The sequence below is a fragment of the Apaloderma vittatum genome, unplaced genomic scaffold (genome assembly GCF_000703405.1).
Source record: "Apaloderma vittatum isolate BGI_N311 unplaced genomic scaffold, ASM70340v1 scaffold23558, whole genome shotgun sequence".
Lineage (NCBI taxonomy): Eukaryota > Metazoa > Chordata > Aves > Trogoniformes > Trogonidae > Apaloderma > Apaloderma vittatum.
Window position 1 is genome coordinate 19,948 of NW_009731595.1, and position 15,528 is coordinate 35,475.

At 45.5% G+C, this 15,528-nt stretch overlaps 1 protein-coding gene across 1 annotated transcript; it reads left to right on the top strand.

Annotated features, from left to right (window-relative positions):
- The first annotated feature begins 1,179 nt into the window (after positions 1 to 1,179).
- Positions 1,180 to 15,249, top strand: LOC104278318 (rho guanine nucleotide exchange factor 5-like). The gene is given in 15 exon segments (XM_009875254.1): positions 1,180 to 2,404; positions 4,184 to 4,265; positions 4,613 to 4,677; positions 4,997 to 5,259; positions 6,174 to 6,334; positions 7,226 to 7,378; positions 9,056 to 9,185; positions 10,105 to 10,179; positions 12,070 to 12,159; positions 12,492 to 12,646; positions 13,311 to 13,435; positions 13,438 to 13,456; positions 13,867 to 13,937; positions 14,698 to 14,802; positions 15,065 to 15,249. Coding segments are annotated over 15 exon segments (2,874 nt in total). The 3' UTR covers positions 15,220 to 15,249.
- Positions 15,250 to 15,528: the final 279 nt, after the last annotated feature.

Genomic DNA, 15,528 nt, shown 5'->3' on the forward strand with positions numbered 1-15,528 from the left:
GGAGAAGAAAGAGTGCAAAGAGCAGTATCTACCAGAAAAAGGAAAATCTTTGGAGCCCAAAGATCAGAAAAGCAAAGAACTAAATGAGCAGAAACAACAACTGCAGAGGGAAGAGCTCAAACTGGAGGCTCTATCATCAGCTTTTGGGTCAGAGATGTCTTCTGTTCCCAAACATAATGTGGACTTGCGTGATTTGGAGAGTGGTCTTTTGGCTGACCAGACAGGATCAGCATTTCCTCCTGAGGAACCTGTCTCTGTGCATCAGCATCCTGGTGAGGATGTACTGCTGAAAGCTCCTGCCACAGAAGCAGATTCTGGATGTCAGCCACCCACTCTCAGACCTCTGTCCTCAAATAACCTGAGCCCAGTGGGTGGAACTCCAGTGGTGCCTCCACACACATGTCATATCTCTGACCAGGCAGAAGACCTAGAAGACTCTGGCCGCTTTTCCATCAGTGGTCAGGATGTTGGAGAAGCTGACTGGGATGACAGGACAAGACTGGGCAAGGAGGATGAGCACAGTGATGGCCTTGGAAAGGCTGTTCAGAGGTTTGATAAAAGAGATGCACCACTCTGTGGAGGAGTGGCAGCATCTTCTAGCACAGAGAACACAGGGGTTTCTGTTCCAGCATGTCCTTCCTCTGGTACCAAAAACTTGGAGCCACTTGATCCCATAGATCCTCATCCCATCAAAGAAAATCTGGAAAAAGCTGAGCTTCAGGACTTCATTCCAGTCTTACCCTCAGAGCTCACCTCTGTGGCTTCAATGTCTGGCCCACAGCGAGAGCGTGCTTGTGGAGGAGCCTCTGTGACCACTGACGACTGTCCTGGTGCAAACCTGAACAAACTGCTAGACTCTGTAGAGAAGCCAGCTAACCAAGGTGCTTCTGTACAAGTGCAGGACCCAACATCAGGGGAAACTGCTATTTTAAGTACAGATCCAGCGGAAGCCAGCACTTCCCATGAACTCCTTACTTCTCAGGAAGGCTTTCATGAAGACCTCAGTGACCCGTCTAATTCACAAGCTGTCTTCCTCTAGAGGAGAGCCTTCCTGAGGATGGGAGGACTGTGGCTACCACTGTAGGGCCTCTGGAACCACCTCAACCACCAGGCAGGACTTCCACTCCCCTGAACCACTTGGAGACAATTCAGCAAAACCCACGAGAAAAAAGTGCCATTATGCAAGGAGAAGAAATGGGAGCAAATGTGGATCATGAAGCACAACAAATGCCTTTGCTTGATCAGTCTGACTGCAGTTTAAACCAAAAGGAGCCTGGATCCAGGATCTCGAGTGTCCTGAGCACCTTAACTTGGCCCTCTGAAGAAGATACGGTCCTTGCCATGAACCAGCAAGAACAACCTCTGTCCCCTGTGTCCCACTCAAGCCTACCTCTGGAATCTGAGCCTGATGCCAAACTGCTTCCACATCCTCCTTCCCATGTCCAAAGCCCCAGGCAAGCTCAGGCCCCTGCACTTAATGCAAATCACCTTGCTCAACCTCCAGCCCTTGAAGGTTACCAGCCACTGGCTCCTGTACCCTGCTCCAGACCACATCTCAACTGTGGTATGGACGATAAGAAGTTACTGGCCGTTCACCCTACTGTGAGCCATCCTCTCCGGACTGCCACCTCTGTGTCTGATTCTAACACTGTGGCCTCTGCTTCTGATAGAGAAGATGGAGCAGAGAAAGGTAACCTTGTGGCAGTAACTAGAGAGTGGGATCTTGGTGACTCAGGTACCCATGATACAGAGACTTCTGATGATTCAGGGGTCAGTTTGTTGGCCAAAAGCTTTTCTGCTGTTGGAACTGAAGCGTTCACTGGCTGCTCTGACACCAGCCGTGAAACAGTGGACCAGCACATGGATATACAGTGTGGAAAATCTCCACCTGACCACTCTTCTTGGCCTTCACTGGAAAGTCTGATAACATCCACAGACTCCACGAGCAGAGACTCTGCACAGCCCCTTCCAATGCTAGCATTCACCAATCCAATCCACTTCCTCCAGCTCAGCCCTCCATCACCACCAACCACCAGAAAGACCTACCAAGAGCAGGAGTTCTCAGGGGAGCTGCAATGGGACCAACAAGCAGGCATCTTTGATGTGGACATAAAGAACTCCCAAGCTCCATTGGTAGTCACAGAGAAAACACAAGATGAGAGGAGGGCCAAGCAAAGGCTGGAAGAAGGAGGAGAACACCACTTGGTAGCTCAGCCAAAGGAGAACATTCCCAGACATTCACCCTTGGAAAAATCATCGAGTTGGCCTGACAAAAAAGCGATCAGGGTAGTTGCACAGGAGCCAGGAGCCAATCAAGAAAACCCAATTAAACGACGAGTAAAAAGCAAGGACTGGCACCGTCAGGGCCTGAAAAGGACATCAGTACCACCAGACATCTTGCAGGGTGAGTCCTCTCCTCCATTTCTTTTCCCCTCCTCCAACTTACTGGAGATACAAAAAGCACAAGGTTACATTAAATTAGTGATAGGAGAGCTGAGAACTTGGCATTGCTTTTGTGGTTTTCTGGTAAAACTCCTCACCCCAGCCATGTAGTCACCTTGCTGCCCCCAAACTGCCCTTTCCCAGCTCTCCCCTAGCTCCTCTCTGCTGTCCTGTAACCAGCTTGTCCAGCTTGTTGTCTCGAGTAGGGCTCTCCTCCGGAGCTCAGTTCCCTTGTTCCACACCAAAACCTGCAACAGAGAGCTTGTCTTACTTCATGGATCCCGCACCCCTTGGGCTTTGCGTCCAGTTTCTCTTCTTGTCCTTTTCTCCACGTTTAATGATCTGTCACCTTTATTGAGTAATAGGGGCTGTTGTGGCCTACCTGCAAGAGTGAATTCTTGGTGGGGCTCAGTTGAAAGCTTCTGCTCGTCACCTCTGCTGCCATCGTATGGACATTGCCTTTTGCTGCACTTGCAGTAGCCCATTTCGAAGCAGCAAGAGAAACGCATGCACACGCCCTCAGTAGCCCGTATCTGTTACCATATATTTTAGTCCCTTGTTTATTTGCTACTTCCCTTTCTTTTGCAACTGCCACCTTTAGGTTCCAATTTGACCTCCTGAAAAAGATGATCTTCCAGAGAATGTAGGATTTGAGATTACAGATAAGACTGCAAATTTGCCAAATCCAAGGTCTCAACTTGCATAGAAGCTGAATCCCTTACATCGCGAATGGAAAAAACATGTCTTCTGTAATGCAGCTCATTCAGTCAATATGCATGTCTGTTGGTTATTATATCTTACGCGATCTTTAAACATACTTGCTTCTTCTCAGCACTTTCTTAGTTCATTTTCCAAGCACCACAACACGCTGGATTTTTGGCGTAGAGGAAAAGGAGGGGAGCATGACGGGGTGCAAATGGCTTGGCAGCACTTGAATCAAGATGTGTTCGTGTGTTTGACCTATAAATTCTTGGTTCCAAATTTTAAAACATTCAAGGCAACAGTACTGTCTTTTCCTTGACCCATATCTGCAGCTCAGTCTTTGGGCTTTCTTCCTCTTCCTACTTCCAATGAATTTTATATAGAATTTTCTTGCACTTTTTAATTAAATATCTCTCACAAAACAAAAGGAAAATCCACATTTCCTTCATTTTACATAATCGGAAGGTGACTCAAGCAGTAGTTTGTGAACCCTCACATAGTACATAAATGTCAGAAGTGGATTACAACAGGCCACATTCCTTCAAAGACTCTTCACAGGAGTGACTTTGATGTCCAGCATTTCTACCCCAGAAGTCACTGAGAGTTTTTTGGGGCTCAATATCCACAAAAGAAAGTCTAAGGCTTTTAGACATGACTTTGGGTCTGTTGTTCCTCCCGATGCCTGGCCCAAGCTGCTGAAAGCAGAAAGGAAGCACCAAATAAGGCCCCAGGGCAGTGTCTGCGCTTGGGCAGCTGGAGAGGGGAACTCTCAGAGGTACTGCCATCTCCAAAAGTGTTAGCCTTTTTCTTTGTATGAAAAGCAAGAGTGGCTAAGTAACAGATGTAGAGTAGTGTCCAGGGTTATTAAAACTGGAATATTTCTGACCCAGAAAAAAAGGTCAAGAGGGCACCTGTGCTACAATGCAAAGCCACTGCTTAGGTGGGTGGTATAGGTAAGTGGTATCTGTGTATCATTTGCATTGTAGCTTGACTCTAAAAATGGACTTTTGTGTTTACTTTCTTACTGTATTATATGCAGAAATTCCTTCTGTTCCTTCAGAGGAAGAAGCACACAAGGCACACAGGGAACCACCAGTCAGTTCAGAAACAGTTATATTGCGGTAAGTCTCTCACAGAACCCTCAGAATTTGTCCCCATCCCTGCATAGCACAGACACCTGATGCTCTCCATTGTTCCTGAGGAATGAAAGATGACCATAAGGAGTAGACAACTATAATAAAATGACTTAGGTCTATGCCCTTTGGGAGGGGACCTCATTACAACAAGAGTATTTCTGTCCATTTAGGACAGTGTTTCCATTAAGCCAAACTTTGTTCTTTGTTAAGTAAAGCATGTGGAGCATGAGCTTGTTGGAAAGAGAGGTCCTTGCTGTGGTGGATATATTACTGAGATTTGGATAAGCCAGCTCTGGCACTGTGTTCTTCACTCACTCTTTGTCTCCTGACAGAGAGAAGAAACCTGCAGATGCAATGGAGAATTTCAAACGCCGGCACTCCAAACTAATCAACTCCTGTAAGTAACTTCTGCCTGAAGTGCAGTGGCAGCCCTGTCTCCTCCATCATCTCTCGCCCTTGCGGTGAGCACAAAGGAGAGGGGCTCCTGCCACGTGGGAGCAAGGAAGTAGTGCTAGAGAGTGGTGTTCAGCGGAGGCAGTGAAACCAAAGTCCTGCAGTACATTCAGGGAGCTGGTGAGCCTTGCTTTATAGCAGTTTCATGTAGTCTAACGTATTCAGTTATCCTAATCTGAGACAGTTACAGAGTGTTCTCCAGATTGAAGGAGAGGTCAAGTAGCTTCTATGGAAAGTATAAACGTATGTGTCTCTCTTCACAGCAAGATTGTTGTATCAGGAGTACAGTGATGTGGTTCTGAACAAGGCCATTCAAAGCCAGAAGAGAGTGGATTCTTTCGCAGAGGATATAGAGTCAAGTTTCCCAAGCTCCCCAAGGCTGCGGAGGAAAGTGCTATCTCCCCAGGACTCATATTTGCAACGTCTGTCAGTCTCATCCAATGCATCCCTCTGGCAGGACATCCCCATGGTACGGGGCAGCAGAATGCTGCTCAATATGTCCCGTGATGAGCAGAAGCTGCAAGAGGTAATGGACAGATGTAACGAGGTAGATGGGTGGTCTGTAGTCAAGAAAAGAGTCCGAGAGGATGGTTAAAGTGGAGACCAAGAGTTCTGATGTGGAAATGCAGGTGTCTGAATGCAGGGGTCTCCTTTACCCATGTAAGCAGTATGGAGATGTAGTGCCAGTGCTTATGAAGCAGTACAGTGCTGAAGTTCAGAAGTGTAGAGCAAAGGAGCACTGAAGGACACACTCTGGACCATACCAGTAACTTCATGAAAACAGACGTGGGGAAATGGGAATGAAATGGAACAAGGAATTTTGAGCGTGTTCCACACAAAATAGGATATTAAAGTAGAAGACTTCCAGCATTCTCTCACACAAATGCTTATAAGAGATGCTAGTATAACCACAGTGAACTGTAGTTCCTGTGATAGAGTGTGAGTTTACCAAACTTGCCAAACCTCAGAGCTGAGAGGAAACAGGAAGATGTATGGGTTCAGCAAAATGGCACATAGAGAAACTGGATAAGGAAAATGAAAGGAACTGAAAAGTGGATGGGAGAACCCAGAGAAAGAGGCAAAACCAACAGCATAGGAAACTTGATGAAGGACTAAAATGCAAGTGATGCAGGTAGTGGAAAATATATGTGATCATGTAAGACTGGGAACCTAGTGAAAGTGGAGTTGAGGGGGAATAAAAAGCAAAATGAGAGCAGGTAGTTGTTTTTAGTTGTAGCACGTCTTCTTTTAAAGAAAGAAAGGCTGCATTTAATGGCATATTTGCCTTTCATTCCTAAAGCTCAACTTCTGTAATGATGCACTACTTACATCATGTACTAGGAGATTTTCTTGCTTTTCCCCTTGTCTCTTGTCCTTAAGATTCCTCACTTCTACTTGTGTAGACTACTGATGCTGTGCTCCCTTATTTCATCTCTCAAGGCCAAGTTTGAGTTGATAATGTCTGAGGCTTCATACCTGCGCAGTTTAAATGTGGCAGTGGATCACTTCCAGCGATCAGCAGAGCTCCAGGCAATGCTCACCAATCAAGAGCGTCAGTGGCTTTTCTCCCGCCTTCATGATGTACGTGATGTCAGCGCCAGGTGAGATATGGCCCTTTGCTTCCAGGATTAACACCCTCCAAAATAAGACAGACACAGCCCATCGTTTCCTTCTCTCACTCCTGTTCTGCATGTTCACTGACCTTCACAGCAGATACACACGCATAACATTTCGTGATTGCATACCAGCACTACCCTGAAAGGAACATTTGCCTTTTTAGCTGACAGGGCAGTGTAAATCTTGATGTTAAATCCCAGATATTATGGCACAATTGTGCACAGAGCTCATTGCAGGAGATCAAAATGTTTAAAATGCCACTGTAGCCATGTGCTCTTTACTTCAACTACAACTTGAGTAACTAGACCTGAGCCTGAACCAAATGCAGCTCCTGCCAAATGCAAGACAAAAGCAGCAGCTGCACAAGCTGACAAAAAAAAAAGTAAAAAAAAAAAAGAGTAAAAAAAAAAAAGTTACAGCCATCACTTGACAGAACCTAACATGAATCAATTGAGCCTAAGTCATAAAATGTAGACATGACCCCACATGCTAATAATCATATTACGTTGTACGATTTTGTTCTGCTTTTCTGCTGCAAGGCTTGGCTACATGTATTGCTAAGCTAGTAAAGTTTGCTTCTACCTTTTCCATTCCTACTAGCATGGTTATTCTGGTGATGTCTTAATTTTCAGTTGTTTCCTGACTATGCCTTTACAATTATGAACTCTCTAGAATAGAGGTCTTTAGCCTCTGGCTCTTCCTTGCTGATATCTAGCAGTAAATTGTCATTGTACAGGCATTATGCTCTCTCTAGAAATAAAGAGCTGTCTTGCGCTTCTCTGTGGGCTGTCAGGATTTTGGAAGACTGAGGCCATTCCTGCTTTACTAAATTACATTATTTCCTTCTTCTATGGCACCACAACCATGTGCTGCAGTTTCCTCTTTGACTTGGAGGAGAAATTTGAGGAGGACATGTTCACCTTCCATGTGTGTGATGTGGCTCTGAAACATGCCCCTGAGTTCCGCAGGGTGTATCTACCATATGTAACAAACCAGACGTATCAGGAGCAAACTTTCCAGCGGTTACTGTAAGTTTCCTCATTTGTTACACCTTTCTTTCCCTTCACTTCCTTGCTGCACCTCAAATATTCAATCTTTCAAACGATGGGGAAGGCTGCAGGTACAGGCTGTTGGACAGTGCTCACACTAGAGCGCCAGAACAACGGGCAAGAACCTTCTTCAATTCAGTGGCATTTGGGACAGCAGGACAGAGCTGCTGCTGCAGATTCCTCACTCATAGCATTGGAAAGGGAAAGGGTAGTTAATATCTGATTCTGTTGAAGGCTATTCTCTCTGTCTGCCCTCTACTAAAGAGACTGGATATGATTGTCCTGGATAATGGTTTAAGAACTGGAAAGTGATAATTTCAAGTGAAACTTTCAGCCTTAACCATTCTGTGATTCCTTAATTAAGAAAAAGACAACTGCTCTCAATAAGCTTAAACTGGCTATCCAGGAGTCTTTAAAGTGGACTGAAAATCCTAGGGCCAGAGAACACTGTTGGTCTCTTTAGCTCTGGGTGGTGGAATGGAGCACCTCTTGCTGCCTTCTGTACCCAGTGGCACAACTAAGCGTTAACCAGGCATGGGCCCAGTCCTGAGCAAGGTTTCCTTTCACTGCTTCCCCTCGTTAACAACCCAATTCCAGTGAAGCTACTGTGGTTCCAGGAGAAGATACTGTTCCCAACAGGACATTCAGGCACTGTCTCTGGGTGCTGCTGACTGTGAGAAATCTACTCTAGCAATTGATTCCCTTCGGGGAAAGCTCAGTTCCACACAGAAAGGACCTATTGTCTAGGGCAACATCTACTGGGCCTACAACTTTCTTCCCCATCTCTTCAAGCATATGGGACTGGCTATTGTGGCTGGTACCACTCTCATACCGTTAGCCATGCTACTGCCCAACATGGAAAACTAAATGGTGGTGGCTGTGTCTAAGAGGAGACATCAAGGCAGAAGGCAGCTCCTCCAAGGAATAGCAGGAGAGGGCAGGAAGCTGTTTCCAGACCCTGAACACAGCCCCTGGAGCTGGGCCATTTAAGAGAAGGATTCAAACCACCACTGTCTCTGTGAAAGGCACCCTTCTGAGAGAGGGAAATTGAAATGGAGGTGTTAGTTCTAGCTTTTGTTCCAGAGGGCTGTGGCAGAAAGAGGAAAGATATAATTGTACTGTTGTGCAGTTGTACTGAGAGGGGATCTCATTCATGCTTATAACTATCTAAAGTGGGTGGGACCAGACTCTTCTCATTGGTGTCCAGTGACAGGAGAAGGGGCAGTGGTCACAAACTGGAAAACAGGAGGTTCAACCTAAGTGTAAGGAGGAAATACTTCTTTACTGCAAGGGTAAGAGAGCACTGGCACAGGCTGCCCAGAGAGGTTGTGGAGTGTCCATCTCTGGAGGCTTTTAAAACCTGCCTAGATGTGTTCCTGTGTGATCTACTCTAGGTCATCCTGCTCTGGCAGGGGGGTTGGACTAGATGATCTTCAGAGGTCCCTTCCAACCCTTACCATTCCATGATTCTCTACTGCTGTCTTATAGCTGTTAGAAACCCATAGTTGTTCTTCCTCAGCAGAATGGTGCAGTTTCTTGACCTCTCTTGCTGTAGGGACAAAATCTGACTGTTCAGAGTATTCCAGCACTCATGAAATCTGATACTAGGAAGACTCTTTATTTGCTCTGATGCCTGGATGTCTTTTTTTCTCACAGAAATGGAAATGCAGGGTTCCAGCAAGTCCTGGAGAGACTGGAAAGTGATCCAGTGTGCCAGCGCCTCTCACTGAAATCCTTCCTCATCCTCCCTTTCCAGCGCATCACTCGACTCAAACTCCTCCTACAGGTAATTGTGGTGATTCTCTGCTTTCCTACATTTATGCTCAAGCTGACCCCTTTTCAAGTCTGAACATCATATAAGTATGAGCTAGCTCCAAGCGCTGAGTGGAAGGACTGCATACAGCCCTTGGTGTTGCATCTGTGACAAGTTTGGCAAAGTGCTCTAAAGCCACCCTGTTGCATATATTGTGAATATGCCTTTGCAAAACCAAACCCGTTTGTCACTGCACAAATGCCTGCTATGCTTTAGACCAGTGCCACGAGTTGGATATCGTAGCCTGTGTGAGGCAATGCAGTTTGTATATTGGTTAGGACTTTGTTACAACACTGCTTCAATTATACTTCAACACATAATGTATGGAGTCTTGTCAGAACATGTTGATTTATGTTTTATTGAACTTTTTTGGCTTCCTGCTAGGAAAACAAAGCAAAGGTTCCCTGACTGCCCTCTGGAAGGCAGCCTGTCTCTACACTTTTATTACAATGTTCACTAACAGGACTGAGAACCAACAAGTCCCTAATTAGTTGATTTTGAGCTCTTTCTATGAAATTCTTCTTTTTGATTATTTGAGGCTTTCTTTGAACAGGAGTATCTCCTGTTCTTTGAAAAGGAGTATCAGGCAAAGAACAATTCTGTGTGTAAGGCTGTTTGTCCTTGGATTAGTGATTGCTTCCTATTCCATGTAATTTGTATGTGATAGATAATAGGATTTGGATTTTTCAGGGATGCCCTGTGCAATGTAGCTTATGAGTGACATTCTGCACCTCAGATTTCTGGCCCTTTATCTCCACATCTCACAACCTACCACTGCTTTAATTTCCCTTGATGCTGGCATCCTGGTGTCTCCTTGGTTCTCCCACCCCTCTCAAATACATATGCCTGGCTTTCACAGTTTGCATTATGAAAAACACCTTCTCTCACACAGAATATCCTGAAGAGAACTCGGCCTGGGTCTGAGGAGGAAGTGCAAGCAACACAGGCCTATGATGCACTTGAAAAGGTAAGGCCACTAACCTGTTCTGCAGCCCAGCATAAAGGGATCTGGGGGTTTTGGCTGATGGTACCCTCAATATGAGTGACCAACGTGCTCTGGCAGCCAAAAGAGCCAGCTATATTCTGGTGGGCGTTAAGCACAGTGTTGCTTAACCAGTTGAAAGATGTCATTGTCCCACTATAATCAGCATTGGTGTGGCCTCACCTTGAGTACTGTGCACAATTTTGGGCTCCACAGTATAAGAAGGATGTAAAAATATTGGAATGTGGCCAAAGGTGGTGAAAGGATTGGAGGGCAAGACTTATGAGGAGTGGCTGGGGATACTAGGTTTGTTTACCTGAGAGGAGACTAAGGGTGACCTCATTGCTGTCTACAGTGTCCTCATGACCAGGAGTGGAAAGTGAGGTGCTGATCTCCTCTCTGGACACAGGGGAATAGTTTCAAGTTGTGTCATGGGGAGTTCAGCTTGGATATTAGGAAAAAGTTCTTCACTGAGAGCATTGTCAAGCACTGGAAATGTCTTCCCAGGAAAGTGGTTGTGGCCCCAAGCATGACTATTCAAGAATTGTTTGGACAACGCTTAGATATAGTTTAACTTCTAGTTTGCCCTGTGTGAAGTCAGGATCCTCATGGGTCCTTTTCAACTCACGATACTCTGTGATTGCTCACAGCCATGCTGCATGACACAGCTGCAGGGCACCAAAGTGGCCCAGTCTTTCTCATTGATCCTCACCTTTGTTGAGGGCCATGGTCATTGATCCTTGTGAGTGACAGATTAGTGTGTTCATGTGACTCTGCTGCATGTGCAGTAGTAGCTGTGAGCAGAAAACACTAAAGCAGGAGCCATCTGGGATGCAACTGAACCTGCACTGATGATATCAAACTCCTTTATTTATGACTTGCTCTTTCCAATCACCTAACCACCATTCCCCTTTTTTGTTCCTTACCTTTGTCTCTAATTAGGGATCAACTCCCACCTTAGTCCCTGCAAGAAAATCTTGCTCTTTAAAAATTTTAAAGAAAAAAAATTCATGGCAAGGACATTACTCTGTTGCATCCCTTCTCTATCCCGCTTCTTACAGAGATAAGATTTAAAGTCATGTGGGACAACTCATTATCTAAAATTTGCACAGCAGCATAAGGTAGACTTGTTCTTAGCTAGCTCCTCTTCTGTTTAGTGAAGATTTGACCTTTTTGGTGTGTCCTCCTGTCCTTTGCAACCTCTCCCCTATTCACCACAAACCTAAAGATCAGTTCAACATGATGCATGCCTCCTTAAAGCTCTTAGGACCGCACTTGTGTGCTGCACAGCTCCCAAAACACTGCACTCTGAGGAGCCTGGGCAAGACGTCATACACTGAAATCCCTAGACTCCAGCAGTGCTCGAGCCAGAATTACCTCTGAGTCACTGTTATGCTTGGTATATACACTGTTATACCACTGTTATACTGTTATATATCACCTCAGGTGGTTACGTAAGCAGCTTACAGGCCGATTAAGTACCTGTTCCATTTTGTCCTGTCCTCACAGGCACTGGCTGCAAGCTCTGGATTGTGGAAAATTGAAGCTGATGTTTATCTAATCAGCCTCCTGTGATCACAGTGGAGCATCTAATAAGAGCTGCTTCCAAATCACCTGTGTCACCTGAGAGAGATGTCTCTCGTATTCCCCCCAGTATCCCAAAGTTAATAGTTATTACAGAGACTTCATACCTTCCTTAAGAAAGAAGGTGTGGAGAAGTTTAGTATCCTCGCATGGAAAAATACTCTTTGCAGGAGAATGCCTAAGGAATTGACACTTACACCAAGATCGATTCTTGAGGGGCTCCTGGGAGTAGTACTGATCCCACCAGACAATTCTATTCCCACTTCACCAATCGTCTGTTTTCCTCTGCAGCTCATCAAGGACTGCAATGAAAATGTCCAGCGCATGAAGAGCACTGAAGAGCTGATCTACCTCAGCCAGAAGATTGAGTTTGAGTGCAAGGTGAATTCATCCATTCCCTGGGCCTTGCTGTAACTTAATGTATTTTCTCTCTCTCCTCACAAAGCCATTTGTAGCTTACTTTTTGTGCTCCTCTCCAATATACACAAAACTGTTGAGCAAGAATATCATACACAGGTCAGCTTATCCTTAGTTTTCCCTTGCCTAATGGTTTGTGTCAGCCTTCGGCTGAAGGTGCCTACCATGACTTTAACACCTGTCTAGCTGGAGACGTGGAAGCACGCTTCCTCTAGAGAAAGGTGAAAATGCAGATCCAAAACTCATGGATACTGATTTCCTTATACACGTTTGACATAAATGTTCCTGTCTTGCAGATATTCCCACTCATCTCACAGTCAAGGCGACTGGTGAAGTGTGGTGAGTTGACAGCACTGGACTACAGTACTCTGAGTCCAAAATGGAAAGTCACCACCCGTCCCATCTACCTACATCTTTTCACTGACTGTCTGCTCCTGTCTCGGCCAAAGGAGTGAGTGCTTCAACACAATTCTTCTGCCCCTTCTAAAATACCTCTCTCTTTCTGGGTCTGTGCTTTGGTGAAAGAGTCCTTTCCCTCTGCCTGCCAGCAAGTGGCAGCATTTGTCAAGTCACTCTCCTAACCCTACATTATGTGAGTATTGTGCAAGTACGTGGAATCTGATATTCCCTACTCTAAATTACAACATATGAGAATATACTGATATCTTCTAGTCCCTGGTGCGACACTTCTGTTTTGCCTTTCCACCTCTATAATGTGAAACACTTTAATAATAACCATTTATTCTAGCTTTACTTGGTAAATAATTTCTTCCCAAAGAGACAGTATGAAGATTCATGAATGTGCAAATGACTGGTTTGTCAAGAAACTAAGGGTTCTTGGTTGGTTATGTTGAGGTTTTGGCAGGGTGGTTTTCTTTTTAAGCTGTAAGCTATCAAGTAAAATTCTGACAGGACAGAGCTTGGTATTTCTACCCCCTTCATTAAGTCCCCTCTTTCTTTGGCTGTCTGGGACTTCTAGCAAGAACAGAGCTTAAGGTGCCTGAGGTAGACTTATTACAAGCTTTCCTGATTTCAGAAAACAAAATGGGCTCAGTTTTGTAACCCTCATCACCTTAAAACTCACAACTTGTTTTGTTCTTCCTCTTTATCTGCAGGGGTGGACGTTTTGTTGTGTTTGATCATGCTGCTTTCTCAGATGTGCGTGGGGAGAAGTGCGAGATGAAACTGCATGGAACAAACAAAAATGTTTTTCGTCTCTTTCTACTTCAGAATTACCAGGGATGTTTCGTACAGAGACACAGTAAGAGCTGAAGGTTACCCTCAGTATACCCCGTTACCATAGCCAGATGCCTCCTAGGAGCCTGATGGTTGTCCCTCAGCTACCTAAATGCTGAGGTATCAAAATGCAGCTGCTGAGCAGAGGACTTAAAAACATCCTCTTACCATAACAAGCTCTTAATGAACCACCTTGCTCCTCTCTCATCATAGCTGCCTGTACAATACTAGCATGTTACGTCAAACCATCAGCCTCCCAAAATGGGAGTGTCTGCCTTTTTTCATTCCCTTTTTCCACTTTCACTGCTTCCTCTAACCCACCCCTCCCTGAACCCTCCTGTGAGCAAACCTGTACACCCCTCTGCCCCATTCCAGTCATCAGGCTGCTGTCCCTCACACTGACAATCCTGACACCTACCTGGTGATGTTTTACAGCAGTGAGAAGCTGAGGTGGATCTCTGCTTTGGCCCCTCCCCGAGGAGAACTGGACCTCCTGGAATGCCCTGGTGAGACTACTCTACTAGTACAGTAGTGGGGGTGGGCTAGCTCAGAGGGACTGGAGTCACCAGAGAAGGGCAACGAAGCTGGTGAGGGGTCTGGAGAACAAGTCTTAGGAGGAGTGGTTGAGGGAACTGGCGTTGTTTAGTCAGGAGAAGAGGAAGCTGAAGGGAAATCCTATTTCTCTCTACAACTACCTCAAAGGAGGCTGTAGTGAGGTGAGGGTCAGTCCCTTCTCCCAAGTAACAAGCAGAAATGGCCTCAAGTTGCACCAGGGGAAGTTTAGATTGGCTATGAGGAATAAAAATTTTACTGAAAGAGGGGTGAAGCATTGGAACAGGCTGCCGAGGCAAGTGGTGGAGTCACCATGCCTGGAGGTGTTCAAAGAACACGTGGAATCTGGCACTTTGTGACATGGTTTAGTGGTCATAGTAGTGTCAATGGCTGGACTTGATGATCATAGAGGTCGTGGCCAACCTTAAGGATTCTATCACTGTGAGGTAGAACATCCCAGAACGATTGCATGGCAGAACACTTGCCTTTCTATAAATAAAAATGATATTCACAGGCTTTCCCTCGGTGCTGAGTTCTGCCAGTTATTTTACCAATTTTTACTGCACATATTAAGTAGAGGGCCTGTAGTCTCCTTTCCAGTTCTCTGCTCTTGAGTGTTTGGGCAGTCCTTTATCCCCTTCCTCCCCTGGGGCTGATACACACAGGTTTACTATTGCCTTTTAGTGTACCATTATGATCTTCCCCCCCCTTCAGATGCACCACAGGTTCAATGCATAAAGACTTACAAGGCTCGGGAGAACGATGAGCTGGCTTTGGAGAAAGCAGATATCATCATGGTTATGCAGTACAGCAATGATGGTGAGCAGAATGAGCTTAAATTACGGGTAGGAGGAAGTTACTCTGGGAGTGTAAAGCTTTAACAACACAGTCAGGCTTCAGAAGGAGCCTCTACAAATTTTTGGACTGAGTGGATGAAGATATTCTTCATCTTCATTAAGACACTTTATTTGGAAGCTGAAAAGGGATCTTTGGGTGTTGTTGGAGGGGGCTTTTTTTTGGAAGAATGAAAAAAATGTTTGCCTATTTTGCCTCTTGATGTGCTTTTTTCCCCACACCTCAGGGTGGATGGAAGGAGTAAAACTTTCAGACCGGGAGAGAGGCTGGTTCCCCTCAGAACACGTGGAACTCATCTCCAGCAAACATGCGCGGCAGAAGAACCTGAAGGAGGAAGAACGTGTGAAGAATGCCAAGCAGCAGGTCTTCTGCAAAAAATAAGACTCCGTTTGGAGCTGTACAGTCTCCTTGCCATGGGGAAACCATTTTTTTTATTGTGCCTCAGAAGAAACGCCTCTGTGAAGAGCGTAATATAGCACTTTGACAGAATCAGGTGCTTTTTGCCAAAGAAAGCGGGAATTCAATCAGGAAAAATCATGCACTTCCTCTGTGTCACCAGGACTACGGCAGCAGTAGGAGGGAAAAAACCCCAACTTTGCGCATATTGCTTGCTTTGTGGTAGTAGGGAGGGACTTTAACCGGACAGAGGTCTGGGATCTGAACTTCTGAAAATTATATTCCTGGTTTTGC